Genomic DNA, 24,025 nt, shown 5'->3' on the forward strand with positions numbered 1-24,025 from the left:
ACAACTACAGGCCAGTCAGTTTAACCTCGATGGTGGGAAAGCTTTTAGAAACGATAAAACCAAGACAAAATTAACACTTGGACAAGTGCAAAATAATTAAGGAAAATCAACACAGATTTGTTAAAAGGCAAACAGTGTTTAACTATCTTGTTTTGAATTTTTCTGATGAGGTGGCAGAGTGTGGAACAGAGTACATTGTAAATGAGTGCTCAGTTGGGAATTTGGTGCAAGTGGGATCTTCCCTGGTAAATATTTCTCAAGCTGTAATTTTGAATAACTGTTAGCATTTAACTCAGAATTTCAAAACTGCAAGCTAGTTAAGATAACTAGTTAACAGTTAACTGCCACTATCAGGCAGTTTCTGTCAGTCAACTGAAAGTGGCTACCATAATAAATACTCATTACTTAGTAGTTGTAACTTGTGTGAGTCGTAAGCTCTCTAAATAAAATAGATAGTGTTTGCTACCACACAGTGATCAGGCAGCAGAGTGCTTTATAAACCAAGTTGCTAAGTCAGAAATTTGGTGAAGAGGAAGGCGGTGCTGCTACTGCTGCTTAAAAAAAAACCTCAAATAGCTGGACACTGTAACTTGCTATTACTTTACTTCACTTACTGAGTAACTTGTTAATTGATCAAATAAATAAGATTAGCAAGGCATGGCAGGGTAGGTGGTGTGCAGCAACTGCAACGTGGGAGTTTGTGGAATGCATTGCAGTCCTAGACAACCATATCTCCGGTAGGCGTCTTCAGCTCGAGCAACTTAGGCTCGGAATTGTTGAACTGGAGTCCAAACTGCAGATGTTGCATGGCTTTGGCGGCGGCGGGCAAGGGGAGGGGGGAGGGTTTGGGTGGTGAAAGAGTTACCTGGACACTTTGTTCTAGAACTTTAGAATTGGTCAATGGTCAGGGACAGGAAGGTGTGGCAGCAAGTCAGGCAGATATGGGGATCCAGCATGCAGTGATGGAGGAGCCTTGGCCCTTGACTTTAACCAATAGGTACAATGTACTTGCTACCTTTGTGGATGAGAAGAACTACTGCAGGGTAGATGAGCAAACTGACCATGGCACCATGATGCACAATGCCATTCAAGTGGGAAGTGAAAAGGAATGTGGTAGTGATAGGGGACAGTATAGTCAGTTTTTGTTCTCTGCAGACCGGAGTTCCAAAGGTTGCATTCCCTTCCCGGTGACAGGGTTAAGGACATCGCCCTCACGGGCGGAGATAAACTTGGGAAGGATCCAGTTTTCATGGTGCATGTAGGAACCAACCACATAGGTAGAACCAGGAATCATGTTCTGCTGAGAGAGTTTGAGAAGTTACGGTCCAAATGAAAGTGTAAAACCTCAGAAGGTAATAATCTCTGGATTGTTACCAGAGCCATAACAGGCATAGGGTCAAGCAGATAAGAGAGTGTTAAAAGCATGGCCCAAGTATGGGAAGAGGGGGTTTTGATTCATGGGGTACTGCCACCAGTATTTGGGAAAGAGGGAGCTGTTCTATTGGGATGGGCTGGGATCAGTGAAGTGACGAAACCTATCACTACGGCTTTGGATAGGGCTTTAAACTAAAAAGGGGGCATGGGATAAAGAACAGGTTTCAAGTGAAAGTAGACTTAAAAATCTAAAGAGAAAGGTCGAGGCAATAGTATAGTGTAACAATTGAGACAGGAAGGGACAGAGATTAATGGTAATAGTGCAATGAATAAGATGTATGCAAAGAATAGAAGTAAAAAAAAAGGTTCTATCTGAAGGCACAAAGCATTCACAATAAGATGAATGAACTAGTGGCAGAAACAGAGGTAAATGGTTTAGATCTAATCGACATTACTGAAACATGGCTACAAGGTGATCCAGGTTGGGAAATAAATATTCTAGGGTATACAACAATTTGAAGAGACAGGCAGAATGGAAAAGGAGGAGTAGCCTGGATAGTAAAGGATGACACAAGGACAGTAGTGAGAAGGGATCTTGGCTCAGAAGATCAGGAAGTAGCCTCAGTATGGGTGGAAATTAGGAATAACAAGGGTCAGAATACACTGGTGGAAATAGCTTATAGGCGCCCCCCCCCCCCCCCCCCAACAGTAGTTATACCATTGGACAGAGTATTAAGAAATAATTGGAGCTTGTAACAAATGCAATGTAATAATAATGGGGGACTTTAATCTTCATAAAGACTGGACCAAATTGGCAAAGATAGTCTGGAAGACAATTTTGCAGAATGCTTTTGTGACTGTTTCCTGTAACAATACATTGTGGAACCACCTGCAGATAAAGCTATTTTAGATCTAGTATTGTGCAATGAAGCAGGGTTAACTAGTAATGTCATAGTAAAAGATGCCCTGGGAAAAACTGAGAATACAATTGAGTTCCATTTTAAGTTTAAAAACAACATACTCCAATCCCAAAGAAGAATCTTAAACTTAAACAAAGCCAATTACATAGGTATGAGGGGAAAGCTGGCTGAGGGTAGATAAAGGTGAACCAATACATGTAGTATACTTGGATTTCCCAAAGGCATTTCAAAAAGGTTCCACAGAAAAGGCTAATACACAAGATAAGGGCATATGGAGTTGGGGGTAATATATTAGCATGGATAGAGGATTGGTTAAGGGATAGGAATCAAAGAGTAGGCATAAACAGGGCATTTTCAAGTTGGCAAGCTCTAACTACTAGAGTGCTGCAAGGATCGGTGCTGGAGCCTCAGCTATTTGCAATCTATATTAATGACTTAGACAGAGACCGAGAGTAATGTATCTAAGTTTGCTGACAATACTAAGCTAGGTGGGAATGTACGCTGTGAGGAGGACACAAAGAGGCTGCAAAGAGATGTAGACAGGTTAAGTGAGTGGGCAACAAGGTGGCAGATGATGTCTAATTTGGGGAAGGTGAGAGGTAATTCACTTTGGTAGCAAGAATATAAAAGCAGATTTTCTTTTTAAAAAAAGGCATGAAACTTCCAAATGTTGATGTTCATATGGAATTGGGTGTACTCATACAAGGAACACAGAAGATTAGCATGCAGGTACAGCAAGCAATTAGGGAGGCAAATGGCATGTTGGCCTATATTGCAAGGGGATAGGTGTACAAAAATAAGGACATTTTGCTACAATTCTACAGGGCTTTGGTGAAACCACACCTGGAATACTGTGTGCGGTTTTGGTCTCCAGATCTAAGGAAGGATATACTTGCCTTGGGAGGTGGTACAGTGATGGTTCACTAGATTAGCTCCTGGGATGAGAGGCTGAGTAAATTGGACCTATACTCTCTGGAGTTTAGTAGAACAAGATTCTGAAGGAGCTTGATAGAGGCCATTTTGAAAGCTCGTTTCTCCTGGCTGCAGACTCTAGAACATGGGGCACAGCCTCAGGATAACGGGCTGATCATTTAGTTTAGTTTAGTTTAGAGATACAGCACTGAAACAGGCCCTTCGGCCCACCGAGTCTGTGCTGACCATCAACCACCCATTTATATTAATCCTACACTAATCCCATATTCCTACCACATCCCCACCTGTCCCTATATTTCACTACCACCTACCTATACCCAGGAGCAATTTATAATGGCCAATTTACCTACCAACCTGCAAGTCTTTTGGCTTGTGGGAGGAAACCGGAGCACCCGGAGAAAACCCACGCAGACACAGGGAGAACTTGCAAACTCCACACAGGCAGTACCTAGAATTGAACCCGGGTCGCTGGAGCTGTGAGGCTACGGTGCTAACCACTGCGCCACTGTGCCGCCCTGAGATTAGGAGAAAATTCTTCACTCAAAGGCTTGTGAATTTTTGGAATTCTCTACCCCATAAGGTTACAGATACTCCATCATTGAGTACATTTAAGGCCGAGGTAGACAGATTTTTGGTCTCTCAGGGAATCAAGGGTTATGGGAAGTGGGCAGGAAAAAGTGGAGCTGAGGCAAAAGATCAGCCATGATCGTATTGAATGGCGGAGCAGGCTTCAGGGACCATATGGTCTACTCCTGGTCTTATTTCTTATGTTCTAGAGGGTTGATGAGGGTCATGCTGTTGATATGGCGTACGTGGACTTCCAAAAAGTGCCATACTACAGGCTTGTCAGCAAAACTTTGAAGCCCATGGAATAAAAGGGACAGTAGTGGCATGAATATGAAGTTGGCTGAGTGACAAGAGGTGGAGACTAGTGGTGAACGGTTGTTTTCCCAAAGTGGAGGAAGGTATACAGTGAGGTACCCTGAGATTGGTGCTAGGATCACTGCTTTTTTTGATCTATAGCAATGACCTAGACTTGGGTGTACGGGGCACAATTTCAAAATTTGCAGTTCACAAAACCTGGCAATATTGTAAACTGTGAGGAGGATAGTGACAGACTGGTGAATGGGCAGACACTTGGCAGATGAAATTTAAATGCAGAGAAGTGTGATGTGATATATTTGGAAGGAAGAACAAGGAGAGGCAATATAATCTAAAAGGGCACAATTGTAAAGGGGGGGGGGTGCAGGGGCAGAGGGCCCTGGGGGATAGGTACACAAATCATTGAAAATAACCGGCCAGGTTCAGAAAGCAGTCGATAAGGCATTTGGGATCTGGGCTTTATAAATGGAGGCATAGAGTATAAAAGCAAGGACATTATGATGAACCTTTATAAAACACTGGTTCAGCCTCAACTGCAGCACCGTGTCCAATAATGGGCACCACACTTTAGAAAAAATGTGAAAGCTTTAGTGGAGGGTGCAGAAAAGGTTCACAAGAATGGTTTCGGGGATGAGACACTTCAGATACGAAGACAGATTGGAGAAGCTGGAGGTTATTCTACTTACAGAAGAGGAGGTTGAGTTGAGATTTGATAGGCTTTCAAAATCATGAGGGGTTTGGAAAGAGTGGATAGAGAGAAATTTCCCAGTGACAGAAGAGTCAAGAACCAGGAGGACACCAACTTAAGGGGGATTGTAAAAGCAGCAATAACATGAGGAAAAAGCTTTTTAAAAAAAACTGCAGCGAGTGATTAGGATCTGGAATGCACTGCCTGAAAGTATGGTGGAGGCAGATTCAATTGGGGCTTTCAAATGGAAATTGGATAATTACTTGGAGAGAAAAATTGCTGGGCTACAGGAAAAAGGTGGGCGAGTGGGACTATCAGAGATATTGTTGCAGAGAGCCAGCACAAACATGATGGGCTTAATGGCCTCCTTCTATGCTGTAAACATGATATGATTCATTGATTTATGATGTGTGATCTTGACAGCTTAGTACAACCCTCCTTACCTTAAATAGCCCATGCCTTAAAATTAGTTTAACTTATTTCGAATAATGCTATGGACATGATGGTCAGTTTTAAAACCAAATGTTTCCAGAACGAATATACAGTTAGAATACTAAAAACAACACTCCACAGATATGAAATGTCAAAGTCAGTAAAGGTCTCAGGTTTGAATGTAATTCATAAGCTTCTATTGATAGTACTTGAAATTTAATGGGCTAGAAATTAGTATGCGTTCCGCCTGCGTTTCTGTGCAGGCATTGGCCCTGCTGCTAAATTCTTGTGGCTCTTTTTTAAGGCATTCCAGATAGATGCCTAAAACAGGACTGAGTTTCCTTGAATATGTTAATTAGGGACTCAACACCTGTTCGAAGACTCCTTCACAAAATTAGTTACTGGTGAGCACTGGGCTCATTAATCACAAAACTTTGCTTTCACATTTTTGGTTCTCAGTTGGCTAAAAAAAACAAATTGGGCACTGGAGCTGGTTTTCAAAGAATACTTTCAAGAACTTGCTTACAAAAGTAAATTTAATGGAAGGCTGAATTAGTTAGGTCACATTCAATAGCAATAACAGGCAAAAAAAGTATTACACTATTTTATTTAAAATAGCGATTTGCAAATTGAAAGGTGCCATCAGAACAAATTTTCTTCTTGTATCAATTTATCACAAGACACTAAGGAAAATGAAATTTTGTAAACTAGAGTCGTTCTCAACTTAACTGGTCATAGCACATCAAGTTTCCTACATATAGCATTATGCCAATGAATGTTAGTGGAATGGTTCTAGTGTACAATCGAAGTTGTTTGCTCTTCAAAACAATGGCAACAAATCTATAATGCAAGATCTCCACAAGCACACGCAAGTTTGACAATATGCATGGTATGAAAAAGAGCAGTCCTGGCTCAGCAACACCTGTGGCACTTGCACAAACTGTTAATATACTCTGACAGCCATCATTCTGTTAAAGCAATTCTGTTGGCTCATGTTACTTTGACATCATCACATTTGACACAAGCTAACTGTATGTCAATATTGTCACAATCTGTAATTGTGGTATTATTGTAATACTGTCAGACAGCAATTTGTTCCAGAATGCACTACATTAGTCAAAAGACCTTCCATGAACTTACTTCTGATGAGGTCGCCAGTAGTGTCATTCACCAGGGTTGATGGGTGCTGTGCATCCTGATGTATAGCCCAGTTACCCGGTGATGGCAAGGCCTCCTGCTGTGCAACTTCTCTCCCCTCATCATGTTTATTGGTATCTGAAAGAGGAAATTATTCAATGTTTTCTCTAGCTGTCCAATTAAAAAAATGTAAAATGGCAAGTTTATTTCAATTTAAGTGAACAAGTTTTATTAGAATATTTCCTTTATTTTGGCCATCCAAGAGGACACTAGGAGATTTCTCAAACATCTATGAGCAAAAATTATATCACTCCTGCTTTAGGTGATTATATATGAGCAATTTTACTGCATACCAAAAGACATGACAACAGAATACACCTAGATAAAATGAAATCAACAAGGATAGAATTGAGGAATCTTACCTTAAAAGAATAGAAAAGTTTTGGAAAAACTGTACTGTTCATAACCTATATCAATCCTGTGCATAATGATGGAACTGATAACAAATAAATTTGAAGATTACCCATAAGGCAGCATAGTAAGCAACAATTAATATCAATTCAGAAGAAAAAGTTTATCTAACCACCGATTTCTTTGAGGAAGTGACATTCCAAGTGGACTGTTCCACTAAGTTCTATAGTGATTACTATTTAAGATCAGGAGAACTGGGAACTCTGGGTGAAACCTGGGAAAAGAAAATTTATAAAAAATTGGTTAAAAGGGGAGGAGCTAATGTCAGTTTTTGAGACATGACATCAGTATAGTGTTAAGTGCAGAGTGGGATGCCCGAGAACGCGACTGTTTTAATGTTCATTAACAGTTTGAATTCAGAATCTTAATGCAACCTGGTCAAATTTACAGAAAATATTGAATAGTGCTAAGGGTGGGAAGAAAGTGCAAAGGAAACAGCTCAAGAACTACAAAATGAGTTAAACAGAGCATTAGCGGCAAGATCAATGGAAGATAAAATTTAATGTGAACAAGCGTCAAGTCATACAAATATGCAAAGAAAACATTTTTTAAAACACAAATGGTGTAGAAATAGAGAAAATTGAAAGAAATTGCAAAGTTAACACTCAGCCGAACTGATCACAGCAGGGCAACAATCCGCAAAGCAAGCTGAAAACCGAACCACGTAGGCAAACAATAGAAGATATTCCTGCTCCGACATTCAAGTGGTTCAGAAAATAGCCAAGAGACCTGATGCTTACCATCAGAGAACTGAGTTATAAAGGAAAAATTAAAGAAACTGGGGCTTGCTGAAGGAAGGCCAAGAAATAGTATAGAGCTATATAGTATTGTAAAGAATAGGGAGAAGGTAAATTCAAAACACTATTTCAAAGTAAAACATGAAAGAAAGACAAAGGGTATAGGTTTAAGGTAGTTAATAGCAAATTTAGGAGTGATGTCAGAAAGTTTGAAGGGTACATGGCATTTAGGAAGGACAGGAAACTAGGGAAAGGTGGAGGGGTAGCTCTGTTAATTAATGATGGTATTAGCACAATAGAGAGGGATGACCTAAGTTCAGGAGACCAGGATATAGAAGCAGTTTGGGTAGAGATGAGAAATCATAAAGGCAAGAAGTCACTTGTGGGAGTGGTGTACAGGTCACCTAACATTAACCACACTGTAGGACGGGATACAAAGGAAGAAATAATGGCAGCTTGTCAGAAAGGTACAGTGATAATTATGGGGGATTTTAACCTACATATAAACTGGAAAAATCAGATGGGCAGAGGTAGCCTAGATGAGGAGTACACTGAATATTTTTGGGATAATTTCTAGGAACAATACGTTCTGGAGCCAACCAGAGAGCAGGCTATACGAGACCTGGTATTGTGCAACGAGATAGGATTAATTAATGACCTCAGTTAAGGTGTACCAGGTAGTAGCGATCATAATATGACTGAATTTGACATTCAGTTTGAGGGAGAGAAGAGTGGGTCCAAGACTAAAATAGGTAGGAAAGTAACTTGTGAAGAGGACATAAGGGGGCTACAAAGGGATATAGATACGATACGTGAGTGGGCAAAGACCTAGCAAATGGAGTATAATGTGGGAAAATGTGAAATTGTCCATTTTGGCAGGAAGAATAAAAAAGCATATTACCTAAATGGTGACAGATTGCAGAAGGATCTGGGTGTTCTACTGCATGAATCGCAAAAGGTTAGTACGCAGGTTCAGCAAATAATTAAGAAAGCTAATTATTGGGGCGGCACAGTGGCACAGTTGTTAGCACTGCAGCCTCACAGCTCCAGCGACCCGGGTTCAATTCTGGGTGCTGCCTGTGTGGAGTTTGCAAGTTCTCCCTGTGTCTGCGTGGGTTTCCTCCGGGTGCTCCGGTTTCCTCCCACATGCCAAAGACTTGCAGGTTGATAGGTAAATTGGCCATTATAAATTGCCCCGAGTATAGGTAGGTGGTAGGGAAATATAGGGACAGGTGGGGATGTGGTAGGAATATGGGATTAGTGTAGGATTAGTATAAATGGGTGGTTGATGGTCGGCACAGACTCGGTGGACCGAAGGGCCTGTTTCAGTGCTGTATCTCTAAACTAAACTAAACTAATAGAATGTTAGTGTTTATTGTGAGGAAAATTGAACACAAGTAGGGAGGTTATGCTTCAGTTATACAGGGCATTGGTGAGGCCACATATGGAGTAATGTGTACAATACTGGTCTCCTTATTTAAGCAAATGCTTAAATGCGTTGGAGACAGTACGAAGAAGGTTTACTAGACTAATACCTGGAATGGGCGGGCTAGGCTTGCATCTGCTGTAATTTAGAAGAGTAAAGAGGTGACTTGATTGAACCATAAGATCCTGAGGGGTCTTGACAGGGTGGATGTGGAAAGGATATTTCCCCTTGTGGGAAAATCTAGAACTAGGGGGCACTGTTTAAAAATAAAGGGTCGCCCATTTAAAACAGAGATGAGGAGAATTTTTTTTTTTCTCAGAGGGTCGTGAGTCTTTGGAATTCTTTTCCTCAAAAGGCAGTGGAAGCAGAGTTTTTGAATATTTTTAAGGCAGAGGTAGATAGATTCTTGATAAACAAGGGGGTAGGTGGAAATGTGGAGTAATCAGTTCAGCCATGAACTTATTGAATGGCAGAGCAGGCTCAAGTGGCTGAGTGGCCTATTTCCCTTCCTAATTCGTATATTTGCATGTTCTTCACCACAATAAACAATGATTAATACATGGAATGAGGTTTCAGGTTGAAAAGTGGAGGCAAAATCCTTGAAGCAATTTGCGAACAGCCGGATGCCATTCTGGGGTCAGCAGTATCTTTCTGGATAGATCAACTATGGACTGAAAAGGTGTAAATGGTAGGTCAATCTTGCAAATTCTCAATAAAATCCATTGATTGCACAAGAGTTGAATACTCCTCCCATATCTGGGAAGACTTTTCTGGTACTTCTCTTGCATTCTTGACAGGAAACAAGCAATGCTGATCATCTGCTAGACTATTCCCGTATCACCTCAACCCTCCAACTTGAAATCCACCTTTTTTTCTTCCTTTCAGGTGTCAAGGAACGCAAGCTCCAACAGCTGATGGGGATTAATGCCCCTCCAGATCCTTCTTCCCCTTCACTTTCCTCTGACCCCACCCCTTGCCATGTATTCAGTACACCCTCTGACCTCCCCCTCTCTGACGCTGAACGTTCTGTATTTAGAAAAGGTCTCAGTTTTATCTCCTTATGCCCCCACCTCAATGAATTTCACGCTCGGAATGACGTCGAGCTCTTCTTCCGTCGCCTCCACCTCCGGGCTCATTTCTTTGACCAGGAGTCCTTCCCCCAATCAGTAGACCCATTCATCTGCCTCCAGCATTCTCCCTCTACCTGGACCCCTCCCCCTGGCCTCTTACCTGCTTTTGATCTTTTCATTGAAAACTGTCGGCGAGACATTGGTCATCTCAATTTCTCTGCCCCCCCTCACTCACTCTAACCTGTCCCCTCTGAACTTGAGGCACTCCGTTCTCTCAGGTCTAACCCCGACATGGTCATCGAACCTGCAGACAAGGGTGGTGCTGTTGTTGCATGGCGTACCAACCTCTACCTTGCAGAGGCTCAGTGCCAACTCTCAGACACTTCTTCCTACCTTCCTCTGGACCATGACCCCACCACCGAACATCAAGCTACTGTCCACAGGACTGTCACTGACCTCATTTCCTCTGGAGATCTTCCCTCTACAGCTTCCAATCTCACAGTCCCACATCCCCAGACAGCCCGCTTCTACCTCCTTCCCAAAATCCACAAACAGGACTGTCCTGGCAGACCCATTATGTCAGCCTGCTCCTGCCCCACTGAACCTATTTCTTTCTATCTTCACTCTATCTTTTCTTCGCTGGTCCAGTCTCTTCTCACCCACATCCGTGACTCTTCTGACACCCTACATCATTTTGACAATTTCCGGTTTCCTGGCCCCAACCGCCTCCTCTTCACTATGGACGTCCAATCTCTGTACATCTCCATCCCACAACAGGACGGTTTGAGGGCTCTCCGCTTCTTCCTGGAACAGAGGCCCAACCAGTCCCCATCCACCACCACCCTTCTCCGCCTGGCTGAACTTGTTCTCACGTTGAACAACTTCTCCTTCAACTCCACTCACTTCCTTCAAGTAAAAGGTGTTGCGATGGGTACCCACATGGGTCCTAGTTATGCCTGTCTTTTTGTGGGATATGTCGAACATTCCTTGTTCCAGTCCTACTCAGGCCCCCTCCCCCAACTATTTTTTCCAGTACATTGATGACTGCATTGGTGCCGTTTCCTGCTCCCGCCCCGAACTGGAAAACTTCATCAACTTTTCTTCTAATTTCCACCCTTCTCTCACCTTTACATGATCCATCTCTGACACTTCCCTTCCCTGACTTCTCTGTCTCCATTTCTGGGGATAGGCTGTCTACTAATATCCATTATAAGCCCAGTGACTCTCTCAGCTACCTCGACTACACTTCTTCACACCCTGTCTCCTGTAAGGACTCCATTCCATTCTCCCAGTTTCTCCATCTCAGACGCATCTGCTCTGATGATACTACCTTCCAGGACAGCACTTCTGATATGTCTTCCTTTTTCCTCAGCCGAGGATTCCCCCCCACTGTGGGTGACAGGGCCCTCAACCGTGTCCGGCCCATTTCCCTCACCTCTACCCTCACCCCTTCCCCTCCCTCCCAGAAGCACGACAGGGTTCCCCTTGTCCTCACTTTCCACCCCATCAGCCTCCATATCCAAAAGGATCATCCTCCGCCATTTCTGCCACCTCCAGCATGATGCCACTACCAAACGTATCTTCCCCGGTCAGCATTCCGAAGGGATCGTTCCCTCCGTGACACCCTGGTCCACTCCTCCATTACCCCCACCACCTCGTCCCCTTCCCATGGCACCTTCTCCTACAATCACAGGTGGTGTGATACCTGCCCATTTACCTCCTGTCTCTTCACTATCCCAGGCCCCAAACACTCCTTTCAGGTGAAGCAACGATCCACTTGTACTTCTTTCAATGTAGTATACTGTATTCGCTGCTCACAATGTGGTCTCCTTTACATTGGGGAGACCAAACGCAGACTGGGTGACTGCTTTGCAGAACACCTCCGCTCAGTCCGCAAGCATGACCCCGAGCTTCCAGTTGCTTGCCATTTCAACACTCCCCCCTGCTCACATCTGTGTCCTGGGATTGCTGCAGTGTTCCAGTGAACATCAACGCAAGCTCGAGGAACAGCATCTAATTTACCGATTAGGCACACTACAGCCTGCCGGACTGAACATTGAATTCAATAATTTCAGAGCATGACAGGCCCCCCATTTTACGTTTATTTTTAGTTATTTTTTTTCCTTTTTTTAAATTTTTGTGTTTATTTTATTTTATTTCATCTTAGTTTGTTCAGTTTGCTTACCCACTGCTTTTTTTTCATGTTTGTACTTGCGGCTGTTCAATTTTCCATCCGTTAACACCCTATCTGTACTAATGCTTTGTCTTTCAACACACCATTAACAGATTGTTTGCCTTTGCTCCACGACCTTCTGGTCAACTATTCTGTGACCTTGCCCTATCTACACCTTCTGCTTTGTTATCTCTTGCCCCACCCCCGCTTTACTTGCTTATAACTTTTTACATTTCTAATATTTGCCAGTTCTGAAGAAGGGTCACTGACATGAAATGTTAACTCTGCTTCTCTCTCCACAGATGCTGCCAGCCCTGCGGAGTACTTCCAACATTTCTTGTTTTTATTTCAGATTTCCAGCATCTGCAGTATTTTGCTTTTGATATCCAATGTAACCATTCTACTCGCATTTTATCAATACTGCTCCAAAAACACTTTTACATCCACATATGGCAACCTACCTACAAACAGCATTGAATGCATGATGGGTGTCGCTATCATACTTTCAAACCTTTTTAGGTCTGGGCCTCAAAATTTCAAGTCCTTACTTCTCTCAATTTTATCTTCTTCCTACTAACATTTAAACCCCAGACGTGGCATCACTATTTACTTAACTAGTTTATTTTTCATCTTGCTATTGTAAAATTTGGTGCTTCACCTTGGTTTTTCATTTTTAAAATCTGAATGTTTACACCTTAAATGCATGCTCCTAGACTGGTTAGTTCTATATTAAAACATGTTGTACATTTGGTTAGATCAGCCAGTAGAGATTTTGGAGTCTTTGTTAAGTTAACAAAAACTCGTTTAAGAACTTTGTGTCTAACTCCTCTGATGTTATGCTGCTGCTTCTCAAGTCTCTTTCTCATGTCATCGCACATCGTGTAACATCTCCACTGTCCCAGACATTAACCCTTTCAAACCCTTGATACATCACCCCCAAATCTTTGTCCTTTTAAAAAAAATACATTTTTACTTTTACCTACGACCCCATCTCCTCCTCCCCCACCCACCCACAAGTCTCAGACATCACAGATTCAATCTGTCAGGAGGCTTCACAACTCCATAATAAAGCAAAATACTGCAGATACTGGAAATCTGAAATGCTGAAAAATCTCAGCAGGTGTGGCAGCATATGTGGAGAGAGAGAGAAGCAGAGTTAACATTTCAGATCTGTGACCTTTCATCAGAACGCTTTTGGCTTCACAACTCTCCCTGATCGTGTGGTCAGACTCAGAAGATCAGTAGTCTCTGAACTCTTGTTTCTGGACTTGGATGGCCTTCATTTGAAGTTTGTAGTATCCGGTGCTTTCTGAATTTCAGGATCAATGTCTGGCTCATCCAAATGTATGACTGACGTCTTTGATGACTGGAAATAAGATTTCTCCTGTTTCTTCTTTAGTACATACTTCAGAAGGTCCAAAAGATCACTGTTAATAATCTCTCTGGAAGATTACTCCTTCTCTGTCTTGCTCTCATATCCATACCTTTCCTCCTTCCGTCAACTTGGGTAGGTTCCTGGTACAGTATCTCCTGTTATAGTTATAGCTTGCTTTTTGTGATATAACTTTTCTCTGTCTTGAACTCTGATAATCCTGGATTTCTGGCTCTGAAAGCTTTTTTTGGGTAGGATGGGAAGATGCGTTTTGAATTCCTTCCCATCAACACAGTGCTGATGGTGCTAATCCACATAGTAATGGAGTAGATCTGTAGTTTAGGAGTTCTGTTGGAAAACCTTCATTTTTCTTTAACAGTGTTTTGATAGTGCTGACTCCTCTTTCAGCTTCACCATTAGATTGAGGATGTCTAGGGGAACTTGTAAGATGTACAAATCCAGTTTTCCGCAAAGAGAGTGAAGTAGTCACTTGCAAATTGTGGACCATTAATCGGTCACAATCTGGTCAAGAATGCCATGTGTTGCAATGATGTTAGTTAAAACTGGAATGACTGTCTCAGTTGTCGTTACGTACAAATGTTTGACTTTGATCCACCTGGAAAAATAATATCAGGTAGGATTTCCCATTAATCATGAATAGGTTCACCTCCAGACGTTCCCACTGCGTGGTTGGAAATTGGGTCGAAATAGGGGGTTCCCTCTGGTCTGTGTACTGTGCATACCTGACAATTAGAAATCTTTTCTTCTATCTCTCAATATTCCCGGCCACTACACGGACGACTGAGCCCGTGATCTGCATTTTGCGATACCCATGTGGACCTAGTGTATTTTCTTTAAGATGTTTTACCCGGAGTGAAATCAGAATCATTAACCTCTCATTATATACCAGCAAATCAACCACAATAGTAAAGTGCTTCAAATATGATTTTCATCCTTTTACCACTGGGACACTGCTGTGGCCAACTTTGTGTGCAATACTGGCAGATATAGATGCATTCCTCATCATGCATCCGAGCAGAACGAATTTCTTGGAGCTTTTTTGAGATTGCCAGCCATTATGATGCATTGAACGGAGAATATGACTCAATCTCATCAAGGAAGTTAACATCCTGTTGTGTAGGATGGTCAACGGTAGCTCTGGGCAAGGCATCTGTTTCCACTTTACTGATAAGATTAAGGTCTATACAATCTCTTCTACTTGAGAGAATTCCATACAACACAGCATTTCCAATATCTGCTTTCCCTTGTACTGGAGCGTTGCCTGTAGCTTTCCCTTGACTTTTAGTTCAATCCCTCCTGGACCGTGTAACTGAGTTTCTGTTGGTTGCAGACAATGTGTTGATAACCACGGTTCATTGTCTGATTAAACTAGACACTGGAGCAAGTGTAACAGTTTTAAGTTGGTGATATGTCCATTTTCATAAATATCTGCAGTCCAGAATTCATGATTAAGGTTACTGATCTCATCAAGGAAGTTTTCTGATTTCTCCTCCGATGGAGATTGTTCAAATTCATTAATAGCTCCATGCGTGATGACTATTCCTTTAGAACCTGTGAAAGTAGAGGTTTTACTTTGGCACATCTTACCAAAATGGCCAACTTCCTTGCAGTGAAAGCATTCTGTTTGGTTTGCAGGACACCGTTCGTGCCTGTGGGTCTTTCTGGCACCACAACACTGGCATGGTTTCATGGCATCTTGCACTTTCCCTCCCAAGTGTACCTTCTTTTCTAGTCCTGTGCTTAAGGGACTATATGGTAATTGGAGGTTTCCTGAACCAAGGTTGTTCTTCACCTCTCAGGATTGCTCTGTTTGGCTTATGGACCTCTGCTTGTCTCACCAGCTATATTGCTTGGTCTAGGGTGAGGTCTTCCTTAAACTGCAATAAATCTGATAGCGATTAATCAGCAATACCTACGACAATGCAGATCAGATGGCATGACAACAGAATCAGCAATACCTGATTTTGTCTCCGTATTCGCATCCTTCAACTAGCCCATAAAAGGTCATTAATAAAAGCATCTACTGGTTCACCTGGTTTCTGGACCCTTCTGTTGAATTTGGCCCTTTCTAGAATCTTGTTGCTCCTCAGGTTGAAATACTTATCAAAGATTTTTAAGACATCTTGAAATTTATCTGATGTCTCATTAATACCTTGTCTTGCAATAACATCGTCTACTTTATTCCACAGGAGCAAAAGCAATGTGTTGACTTATTCTGCTTCAGACTTGCTGTCTAATTTAGAAGCAATTCTGTACCTCAAAATCTTTTTCTCCAAAGTGACCAGCTTTGAGTTGAATTTGGTCATTCCATGTGTCCAAACATCTCTGGTAGTGTAAATTTAAGATCCATGGTTTGTCTAAGCTTTCTAGGTAGTTTACTTGCTGTTTTAAATTTTTCTTTCCAGGATTGGAAGTTTTCCCATGCTTTTCAGCCACGCGTAATACGCCGACCTCGGATTCGCCCTTGCTAAGGATTCAATTTTCCCGGTGCTGCCTGCCTGGCGTTCTGTTAAAACAATTTTCTACCCTTTAAGGGTTGCTCACCAGATCCCCGACCATTGCTCTATTCTGACTCGAAGCCTGCGAATGCTGGGCCGGGATTTATTTCCCCCCATAGACCACCCAGGCCTCTGTGGTGCAGCCTGAATGCCTCTGCAAGCCAACTCCTGATGCCTCCACTTCGTCCCCAGAACAGCTCTGGAGGTCCTCAAAGCCTCTTAGGGTTCTGCAGTTTTGGCGCCACTTCTTTCAGGTCTGATTTACGAACCTTCTTTAAAGTAATCTTTACAAAATTTCCACGTGTTGTATGGCAAGAACTATCACTGTTCACCATGTTGTATGTTTGGTTAGTCCAGTCAAGAGAGATTTCTGAGTCTTCAGTAAGTTTTAACAAAAACTAGTTTATTTAAGAATCACAGAAAATTTACAGTGCAGAAGGAAGCCATTTGGCCTATCATGTCCGCACTGGCTCTCCGAAAGAGCAGTTCACTCAGTTCCATTCCCCTGCCTCCTCCCCGTAACCCTGCACATTCTTCCTTTTCATATAACTGTCTAATTCCCTTTTGAATGCTTCAATTGAACCTGCCTCCACCACGTTCTCAGGTAGCGCATTCCAGACCTTAACCACTCACTATGTGAAAAAGATTTTCCTCATGTCACTTTTGCTCCTCTACCAAATACTTTAAATCTGTGACCTCTCATTCTCGATCCTTTCACGAGTGGGAACAGTTTCTCCCTATCCACTCTGTCCAGACCCCTCATGATTTTGAATACCTCTATAAGATCACCTCTCAGCCTTGTCTTCTCCAGGAAAAACAATGCTAACTTCTCCAATCTATCTTCATAACTGAAATTCCTCATCCCTGGAACCATTCTCATGAATTTTTTCTGGACTCTCTCCAATGCCCTCACGCCTTTCCTCAAGTGCAGCACCCAGAACTGGACGCAATACTCCAGCCGAGGCCAAACTAGTGTCTTTTACAAGTTCAACATAACTTCCTTGCTCTTGTACTTTATGCCCCTATTAATAAAGCCCAGGGTACTGTATGCTTTGTTAACTGCTCTCTCAAACTGTCCTGCCACCTTCAATGACTTATGCACAGATATACCCAGGTCCCTCTGCTCCTGCATCCCCTTTAGAATTGTACCCTTTATTCTATATTGTCTCTCCATGTTCTTCCTACCAAAATGAATCACTTCACATTTCTCTGCATTGCACTTCATCTGTCACCTGTCTGCCCATTCCACCAACTTGTCTATGTCCTTTTGAAGTTCTGCACTATCCTCCTCACAGTTCACAATGCCTCCAAGTTTCATATAAGAACTATCTACAACTTTAATGAAGCATGTCTAATTCCTCGGATGCCATGCTGCTTCTTCTCTTCAAGTCTCTTTCTCATGTGATCTCTTACATAATCATTGTGGGAGGTGTTACTCACACTGTCCCAGACATTAACCCTTTCAAACCTTTATACTACAAAACACTGTGCAAAAGTACAGACTATTAGACAATTGCACTGTGACTATCACAAGCTATGTTGTGTGTAAAGTTTCATTGTGGATGTTCTGTGCAGTTTTTTTTTTGGATTGAGTAGTAATTCATATTCTATGAAACCACTTCTCGGATTAAAAATCCTGATATTGTATTTGCTCATCAGCCCCATTTTCACAACTGCTATCTGTCCATCATTCATCTAAATGGATGAGTTAACATTTCATTATTTTGCCTTGCAGTGTGGCACATGCAGTTCAGTGGACAGTTCATGACACTTTTTAAAGTGATGGTGGGGCAAATTTTTTTTTTTAATCATTAGAAAAGCTGTGCAGTTGGAAGCAGCTTGCTGCTACCAAGAATCTTTTCTTTGGCCTCTTTATCGCGAGAGACAATGGGCAAGTGCCTGGAGGTGGTCAGTGGTATGTGGAGCAGTGCCTGGAGTGGCTACAAAAGGCCAATTCCAGAGTGACAGACTCTTCCACAGGTGCTGCAGAAAAATTTGTTTGTCGGGGCTGTTGCACAGTTCGCTCTCCCCTTGCGCTTCTGTCTTTTTTCCTGCCAACTGCTAAGTCTCTTCGACTCGCCACACTTTAGCACCGCATTTATGGCTGCCCACCAGCTCTGGCGAACGCTGGCAACGGACTCCCATGAATTGTGATCAATGTCACAGGACTTCATGTCGCGTTTGCAGACGTCTTTAAAGCAGAGACATGGACGGCCGGTGGGTCTGATACCAGTGGCGAGCTCACTGTACAATGTGTCTTTGGGGATCCTGCCATCTTCCATGCGGCTCACATGGCCAAGCCATCTCCAGCAATGCTGACACAGTAGTGTGTATAAGCTGGGGATGTTGGCCGCCTCGAGGACTTCTGTGTTGGAGATATGGTCCTGCCACCTGATGCCAAGTATTCTCCGGTGGCAGCGAAGATGGAATGAATTGAGACGTCGCTCTTGGCTGACATACGTTGTCCAGGCCTCACTGCCATAGAGCAAGGTACTGAGGACACAGGCTTGATACACTCAGTCTTGTGTGTTCCGTGTCAGTGCGCCATTTTCCCACACTCTTGGCCAGTCTGGACATGGCAGTGGAAGCCTTTCCCATGCGCTTGTTGATTTCTGCATCTAGAGACAGGTTACTGGTGAAACAGGGCTGTGTTCTCGCCCCTATACTGTTTGGGAACTTCTTCTCCCTGCTGCTCTCACATGCATTCAAGTCTTCAGACGAAGGAATTTTCCTCCACACAAGATCAGGGGGCAGGTTGTTCAACCTTGCCCATCTAAGAGCGAAGTCCAAAGTACGGAAAGTCCTCATCAGGGAACTCCTCTTTGCTGATGATGCTGCATTAACATCTCACACTGAAGAGTGTCTGCAGAGACACATCAACAGGTTTGCGGCTGCCTGCAATGAATTTGGCCTAACCATCAGCCTCAAGAAAACGAACATCATGGGACAGGACGTCAGAAATGCTCCATCCATCAATATCGGCGACCACACTCTGGAAGTGGTTCAAGAGTTCACCTACTCAACCAGTAACCTGTCTCTCGATGGAGTTAAACAAGCGCATGGGAAAGGCTTCCACTGCTATGCGTGGGAAGATGGTGCACTGACACAGAACACAAAAGTCCGAGTGTATCAAGCCTGTGTCCTCAGTACCTTGCTCTACAGCAGCGAGGCCTGGACAACGTACGTCAACCAAAAGCAACGTCTCAATTCATTCCATCTTCGCTGCCTCCGGAGAATCCTTGGCATCAAGTGGCAGGACCATATCTCCAACACAGAAGTCCTCGAGGTGGCCAACATCCCCAGCATATACACCCTACTCAACCAGCGGCGCCAGAGATGGCTTGGCCATGTGAGCCGCATGGAAGATGGCAGGATCCCCAAGGACACCTTGTACAGTGAGCTCGTCGCTGGTACCAGACCCACCAGCCGTCCATGTCTCCGCTTTAAAGATGTCTGCAAATGCAACATGAGGTCCTGTGACATTGATCACAAGTCGTGGGAGTCAGTTGCCAGCGATCGCCAGAGCTGACAGGCAACCATAAAGGCGGGGCTAAAGTGTGGCGAGTCGAAGAGACTTAGCAGTTGGCTGGAAAAAAGACAGAAGCGCAAGGAGAGAGCCAACTGTGCAACAGCCCCGACAAACAATTTTATCTGCAGCACCTGTGGAAGAGTCTGTCACTCTGGAATTGGCCTTTATAGCCACTCCAGGCACTGCTTCACAAACCACTGACCACCTCCAGGCACTTACCTATAGTCTCTCGTGACAAGGAGGCCAAAGAACAGTAAACCCACCCACAAGCAGGTGTACTATGAAACTAAACAACAATGGATGCACAAGTGACCGATGTGTCCCTGGCACCAGAATTACTAAGGGCCTGGTAGAATGGAAGGAAATTTAAATTTGAATTAAATGTTTTTCCTAAAGCAATCACAGACCAACTGACTGCTTTGGGAAAATTGCTGCTGGTGAGCAATATTTCATTTTTAGAAAGTTCTCAGATCGGACTTGGGGCTAAATTCCTTTACCTAAGCCAAAACAAGTGCCCCCATGTCAAAGTAAACAGAGTAAACAGTGTAAACAGCAGCCCATAGTATGCTGACCCCAGGAACTGGTAGAGTCAGTGGTGCATCAATGGGAAGGTCATACGTTACACCCAGATCGACCCCAAACAGGCCTTCCTCGGAATTTCCGACCCTTGATTTTTAAAAATGTGACTTGATATTTTAAGTTCCATAGTATCAACTGTAGAATCTTGGGTGCTCAATTTTGAGGGGCTGGGAGAGCCAGAGGGTGGTATAGTCAGAAGGGAAATAGAGTGCAATGAATGGAGTATCTAGAAGGAAGCAACAGTGCAGAATGCTTCGAGTTCCTGACCAATGAAGTTAAAAAAAATAATTTTTAAATTAATAAATATGCCTTTAATGTGCACAACGATCAATTCTGCCGGCTTACCTGTAGAAATGAAGGAAAAAGACTGGTTGATTCATAGCAATCACTTCAGAACTACACAAGCAGTAGTTTCAGAAAAATTGATCTGCCCACACTTTTATACAAAAAGAATGGTAAAGAGAAGAAATAAAAATAAGACTGGGGCAAGAGTGAAATAACAAAAAAAAAGGAGGTTTTCAATTTATCGCCCTGGATTTTCCTCACAAATCTCACTCCCAGCTATGAACTGAACTGCTCCCTCCTGCAAAGCCTCCTGTGACCAAATAGTATTAAAAGTTGCAAAGAAATTTGCACTTGGGTAAAAACATAAAGAAGACCAGAGACCTGACATATCATCATGCAATCAAACAAATCCAAATAATACTGCTCCAATAGCTATGTGACAGACTACATTTGAGCCATCAGGAAACCAAGTATCTCACTTTCAAGGCTTCATGTTGATCTTTTCATTGATTGTAATATCTGATTATAACACCATAATTTTTTCCATAATCACAGGTGGTTAGGTAGGAAGTACAGCTTCCACTATAATATTGATATCGAAGCATATACATATATATCACTATACATGGAGGATTCTATGAGAACTATGGAGGAGAATGCTGGAAAAGTTTGCTCAGTCCCTGGATAAGATAAATGGCATAGTGACACCAACAACTGAAAGATCACAGAAATATCAGGCAGCACTCCCAAAAATGCATCAGTAGAACATTTCTATTTCCAAGGCAAGCCTTCTGTCTAGTCTCTCAAAGCAAGATTGCCAATTTAGTGCCAAGCTCAATAGTTTTGTGCTATAGTCTGACCCCCCCACTGGAAACTGGTTCAAGACCACAAACTCATTTAACTCACAGCCCTTGCACCACCAGAGAGAGGGCTTCAGTAACTGAACCAAGTGGAGCTCTTTTCTCTCGAAAAGTAAACCTGGGTCCCTTAGAGGCAGAGACAAGAGAAATTATAATGGGGAATAAAGAAACGGCAGAGATATTAAATAAATACTTTGTTTCTGTCTTCACAGTAGAAGACAAAAAATACCCAAAATAGTGAGGACGCAAGGGTCTAATGACAGCAAGGAACGTAAGTAATTATTGATAAAGAAAAAGTACTGGAACGGAACTGATAGTTGACATATAGAAACATAGAAAATAGGAGCAGGAGTATGCCATTCGCCCCTTCAAGCCTGCTCCGCCATTCACTATGATCATGGCTGATCATCCAACTCAGTAACCTGTTCCTGCTTTCACCCCATATCCTATGATCCCTTTCAACTCAAGAGCTATATCTAACTCCTTCCTGAAAACATACAATGTTTTGGCCTCAACTGCTTTCTGTGGTAGCAAATTCCACAGGTTCACCACTCTCTGGGTGAAGAAGGTTCGTTGGACCTGACAGCCTACATCTTCGGGTTCTAAAAGAGGTGGCTGCAGAGATAGTGGATGCGCTGATGGTGAACTTCCAAAATTCCCTTGATTCCGGAATGGTCCCAGTGGACTGGAATGTAGCACATTAAGGAAGTGGTAACAGAGCACTTAGAAAATCAAAATATGAGGCAAAGTGATCATGGTTTTGTGAAACAGAAATCGTGTTTGACAATTCTAATAGAGTTATTTTGAGGACTAACAAGATAGATAAAGGAGAACCAGTGGGTGTAGTATATTTGGATTTCCAAAGGCATTCAATAAGCTGCCACAGAAGAGATTGTTCACAGCATTATGGCTCATGAGATATGGGTAATACAAATATGGATAGAGGATTGGTTAAAAAGGACAAAAAAAAAAGAGTAGGAATAAATGGATCATTTTCAGATTGGCAGGCTGTTACTAGTAGAATGCCACAAGGATCAATGCTGGGCCTCAGGTTAAGTGACTGGGCAAGAAGGTAGCAGATGGAAGATAATGTGGTGAAATGTGAAGTTATTCATTTTGGGAGAATTTTTTTTTTAAATGTGAGAAACTATTAAATGTTGATGTTCAGAGGGGCGTGGATGTCGTTCTACAAGAATCATAAAGTTAACATGCAGGTACAGCAGGCAAATGGTATGTTAGGCTTTATTGCAAGGGGGTTAGATTACAAAAGTAAGGAAATCTTGCTGCAATTGTACAAGATTTTGGTGAGATCCCAACTGAAGTACTATGTACAGTTTTGGTCTCTGTACCCAAGGAAGGCTCAAGCCTAAGAAAGGCCTTAGAGGGTTCACTAGATTGATTCCAGGGATGAGAGGGTTGTCCTTTGAGGAGAGATTGAGTAGCATGGGCCTAAACACTCTGGAGTTTAGAAAAATGAGAGATGATCTCATTGAAACATATAAAGCTTTTGAGGGATTGACAGGGTAGATGCGAAGAGGTTTTTTCCACTGTCTGGAGAGTCTAGAACTATGGGGCATAGGCCCAGCATTAAGGGATGGTCATTTTTAACTGAGCTGAGAAGAAATTTCTACACGGAGGATTGTGAAATCAATAGATTATTGGGGCAGGAAAGTGGAGTTGAGATTGAAGAAAAATCATGATGTTATTAAACGGTGGAGTAGGTTCAAGAGCCATATGGCCTACTCTTGCTTCTATTAAATCTATAGCCTCTAGTTTAGAACTTAAGATAATTAATAAATCCAATAAGGAATTCAGGCGCAACTTGATGAGAATTTGGAACCATCTACCACAGGGAGTGGTTGAAGTGAATAGCGTAGGCACATTTAAGGGGAAGCTAGATAAGTGCTTAGGAATAGTAGGATATAGAACATAGAACATAGAAAATACAGCACAGAACAGGCCCTTCGGCCCACGATGTTGTGCCGATCCTTTGTCCTCTGTCAAGGACAATTTAATCTATACCCCATCATTCTCCTTTATCCATATACCTATCTAAAAGCCTATCTATGTTGATAGAGTGAGATGAATAGAGTGGGAGAAGGCTCATGTGGATCATTAACAGAGGCCAAAGGTCATGTTTCTGTGCCATGACTTCTAAATAATTCTATGTCTGTATTTTAACAGTTTCTAGAGGTGAAAGGACAGTAAGCTAAATGCTTGAACCACCACTACACTGGTTCTTGTGGGTGCTAAAGATTTAAGAACCTTTAAAGTTGATCTACAAAATAATAACTTGTATTTATATAGCACCTTTAACATAGAAAAACTTCCCAAGGCACTTCACAAGAGCATTATCAAACAAAATTTGACATCAAGTCACTTGAGATATTAGGGCTGAGCACCAAAAGCTTAGTCAATGAGGAAGGTTTTAAGGAGTGTCTTAAAAGGAGGAAAGAAAGGTAGAGAGATTTAGGGAGGGAAGTCCAGAGCTTAAAGCCTCAACAGCTGAAGGCACAGCTGCCAATGGCAGAGTGATTAAAATCAGGGATACACAAGAGGCCAGAATTGAAGAAGCACAGAGTTCAGATCTATAGGGCTGGAGGAGGTTACAGATGGAGGGAGGGGTGAAGCCATGAAA

The 24,025-nt window shown here is 42.6% G+C and overlaps 1 protein-coding gene across 4 annotated transcripts in view; it reads right to left on the minus strand.

Moving 5' to 3' along the window:
• mdfic (MyoD family inhibitor domain containing) overlaps positions 1-24,025 on the minus strand; it is an 84,585-nt gene that overhangs the window by 57,247 nt on the left and 3,313 nt on the right. For all 4 annotated transcript variants that reach the window (XM_068051238.1, XM_068051239.1, XM_068051237.1 and 1 more), the window contains exon 3: positions 6,370-6,504. In XM_068051238.1, coding sequence (XP_067907339.1) covers positions 6,370-6,504 — 135 coding nt within the window. The remainder of the gene's footprint in view (positions 1-6,369; positions 6,505-24,025) is intronic.

This window comes from Heterodontus francisci, chromosome 18 (genome assembly GCF_036365525.1).
Source record: "Heterodontus francisci isolate sHetFra1 chromosome 18, sHetFra1.hap1, whole genome shotgun sequence".
NCBI lineage: Eukaryota > Metazoa > Chordata > Chondrichthyes > Heterodontiformes > Heterodontidae > Heterodontus > Heterodontus francisci.